This window comes from Numida meleagris, unplaced genomic scaffold (assembly GCF_002078875.1).
Source record: "Numida meleagris isolate 19003 breed g44 Domestic line unplaced genomic scaffold, NumMel1.0 unplaced_Scaffold354, whole genome shotgun sequence".
NCBI lineage: Eukaryota > Metazoa > Chordata > Aves > Galliformes > Numididae > Numida > Numida meleagris.
The window spans coordinates 66,692-69,871 of record NW_018364579.1 but is presented as its reverse complement, the minus strand read 5'-3'; the positions used below and the strand labels follow the sequence as shown (position 1 = coordinate 69,871).

At 40.8% G+C, this 3,180-nt stretch overlaps 1 protein-coding gene across 1 annotated transcript in view; it reads right to left on the bottom strand.

The window, feature by feature from the left end:
• The window catches only part of LOC110391361 (IgGFc-binding protein-like), a gene marked incomplete in the record, with an annotated part of 26,009 nt that overhangs the window by 17,405 nt on the left and 5,424 nt on the right, over window positions 1-3,180 (bottom strand). Inside the window, 1 exon segment of the mRNA XM_021383190.1 lies at window positions 563-630. Coding sequence (XP_021238865.1) covers window positions 563-630 — 68 coding nt within the window.

Genomic DNA, 3,180 nt, shown 5'->3' with positions numbered 1-3,180 from the left:
TGGAGAAACATCAAGTTGAATGGCCACCAATTAGAACCAACGTCGATTAGAAGACATTAATTTGATGGACTTGGTCTAGTGGACGATTGACCTGAAGACCCACCAGGTCCAACTGCTATTTATGGGAAGGAGCAGTGAAGTAGGGGTCTACCAGTTGGAGGAAACTCCTACTGGGAGAAATCACAATTAATTTATGGGGCAAAAAATGAACGTTCTGGGTGGGTTTCATGCTGGATGAAGGAATTTCAAGGGAGCGACGGGGCTTTTTGTGTTCCCATTCCCCTTTTGAAGGGCTGGCAATGCGGTTGCTGAAGGGCCAGGTCCAAACCAGAGGGAAAATTGCCCAATTTTAAGCAAAATGACCCCAAAAACACGCCTTGCGTGGGGGCTTCGCCCTTTGGTTTTCCCTCCCGTGTGTTTCAAGGGGGTAATTCTATCTCTTCCCCATTACGGCATAGGATGAGTGCGTGAGGTGCGTGGCTTAAAAAATCAGATTTTAAGGTGATTTTGGGGGGGGATTTGATGGGTTATGGTGTGCTCCCCCAGCCCCACTTGAACTCACCCCATAAGATGGTCCAGCCCCATAGATTTACACGGGATTTTCTCCATCCCGGGCTTCCAGCCATGGTTCTTCAGCTGCAGAAGATCAGAAATCATCGCAAAACGCCAAATTCTCACCAAATTGTTTTTTTTTTTTTAATTTATTTTTTGGGGCAAATCATTCAAGCATATCCCCAAAACCTGTTGTTTAGGCTTTTTTTTCTTTTTTTTCTAAACTTTCACTCATTCCCAAAGTCTCCACGTGTACTGCACTCAGACCTGTCCCCAAAAATATATTTTATTTTATTTCATTTCATTTCCTTTTCTTTTTTTTCACTTTTCTTTCCTTTTTTCTCTTTTCCTTTTTCTCTTTTCTTTTTTCTCCTTTCTTTTTTTCTTTTCTTTTTTCACCTTTCTTTTTTTCTTTTCTTTTTTTCCCTTTTCTTTTCCCCCTTTTTTCTTTTTCTCTCTTTTCTTTTTTCCCTTTTCTTTTTTCTCTTTTCTTTTTTCCCTTTTCTTTTCTTTTATCCCTTTTCTTCCCTTTTCTTCTCCTTTTTTTCTCTTTCCTTTCCTTTCCCTCCCTTTCCTTTTTTTTCTTTCCTTTCACACTCTCACCTACATCTGTCCCCAGAATCTACTTTTTTTGGCATTTCCATATGCCCCCCCCATTCGAGCCCCCCCTCCCCTCCTCCCATTGCTTCACATCTCCATGGAAATGGGCCTGATTCACCACAAATTTCTCCAAAATTCAACCCCCGCTTTGAGCATTTTTTTTCCTCAATTTTCCCCTTCTTTATTTTTACTACTCCTCCTTTTCTCAGTTTCCTCTCTTTTCCCTTTTTTGTACCTTCCCCCCCTTTTCTCTTTCCCATTTTTTCCCTTTTACCTTCTTCTTTTCCCCTTACTCCTTTTTTTCCTTTTTCCTCTTTATTCTTTTCCCCTTTTCTTCCTTCTTTTCTTGTCCCCTCTCCCCCTTTTTCCTTTTTCCCTCCTTTCCCTTTATCCTTTCCTCCTTATTCTTCCCTCCTTTTCCCTTTGCTTCCCTTCTCCTTTTCCCTTTTCCCCCTTTCCCCTTCTCCCTTTCTCTTCCTTTTTTCTTCTCCCCTTCCCCCATTTTTCCCTTTTCCCCCTTTTCCCTTTATCCTTTTCCCTTTTTTCCTTCCCCCTTTTCTCCCTTTATCCTTTCCCCTTTCCTCCTTTTTCCTTTACTCCTTTTCCTTCCTCCCTTTCTCCCCTCTTCACTTTTTCCCCTTTACATTTATTTCACTTTTCTCATTTTTTCCCATTTTCTCCCCATCATCTCTCTCCTTTTCATTATTATTTCCCCCCACTCCCCAATTTTTCTTCGACCCACTTCCCCTTCATTTCATTTGGCTTTTTAAAAATTATTTCTATCATTTCCCCCTTTTCTCCTTTTCCTCTTTCTCCTCCCCTTTTTTTTTTCCCCACAAAATCCTCCTAGGAACACTTCAATTCAATTCCAGCCAAGGATGGAGAGACGAGGAAATTGGGAGAATTTCCTGCTGCATTTTCTGCTTTTTACACCAAACAACAATAAGAAATAATTCATGCAACACCTTACCTGCTTCTGATTCTTACCTGGGCCCCAAAAAGCTCCTTTTTGTCCCCAGATCCTCTCAGCAAGTGACAAGGGCAGGAAATAAGAGTGAAGCAAAATACAGACGCAGACGACCCCCCCCGGGGACCGCCCCACCCGGCGCTTTGACATCATCCTTGGCCAGAAAAGAGGTGAAAACTGGGAAGAAAGCTCAGTTTGGATGAGAGGCTGAGGATTGATGTAATCGTACCAAAATAATAATAATAATAATAATAATACAGGATAATAGCAATGTTGAAAGCCTGATTTGCTAAAAAGAAAAAGAAAAAGAAAAAGAAAAAGAAAAAGAAAAAGAAAAAGAAAAAGAAAAAGAAAAAGAAAAAGAAAAAGAAAGAAAAAAAGAAAAAAAGAAAAAAAGAAAAAAAAGGAAAAATAAAAGAAAAAAAGAAAAAAAAGAAAAAAAAAGGGAAAAAAAAAAGGAGTATTTTGTTGTTTAAACTGACACCAAAATTGGAAGCCTGGGGTGCAGCTGCAGTGAGGAAAAAAAAAAAGTGCAAAAATGGGCAAAAATAAAAGAAGAAAAAAAATTAAAAAAGGAAAGGGCGGGAGGAGGGAATTTCTGCAGAAATCCCTTGGGGGGGGATGACGAAATGGGGGAGAATTTGGTGTTTTTTGGAGGGGATGTCAGGTTTTGTTGCACACGGACGCGTGCCCACCTGCACAACCCCCTTTTTTGGGGGTCAAAAATCCCATTTGATCGCTCTGCTGCTGAATTTTTTCCCCCATAAAATGAGGAGTTTTCCCCCAAAATGACCCACGTGGGCTCTCGGAGCTTGCAGCCCCATATGAAAATGCCAGGAAAAAGGGAAAAATCGGGGAACAACCAAACAATTTGGGGCGTTGGGGAGCGTTCTCATGGGGATGCTGAGGGATTTCTTGGACTCATGGCTGCCGCTCAGAAATGCCAGATTTGGTGTTTTCATTCTTTTTTTTTTCCCCCAAATTTCGCGTTATTAAAGACATTTTCCCCAAATTTCCTTCCCAATTTCCCCAAATTTCCTTCCCATTTTCCTCAAATTTCC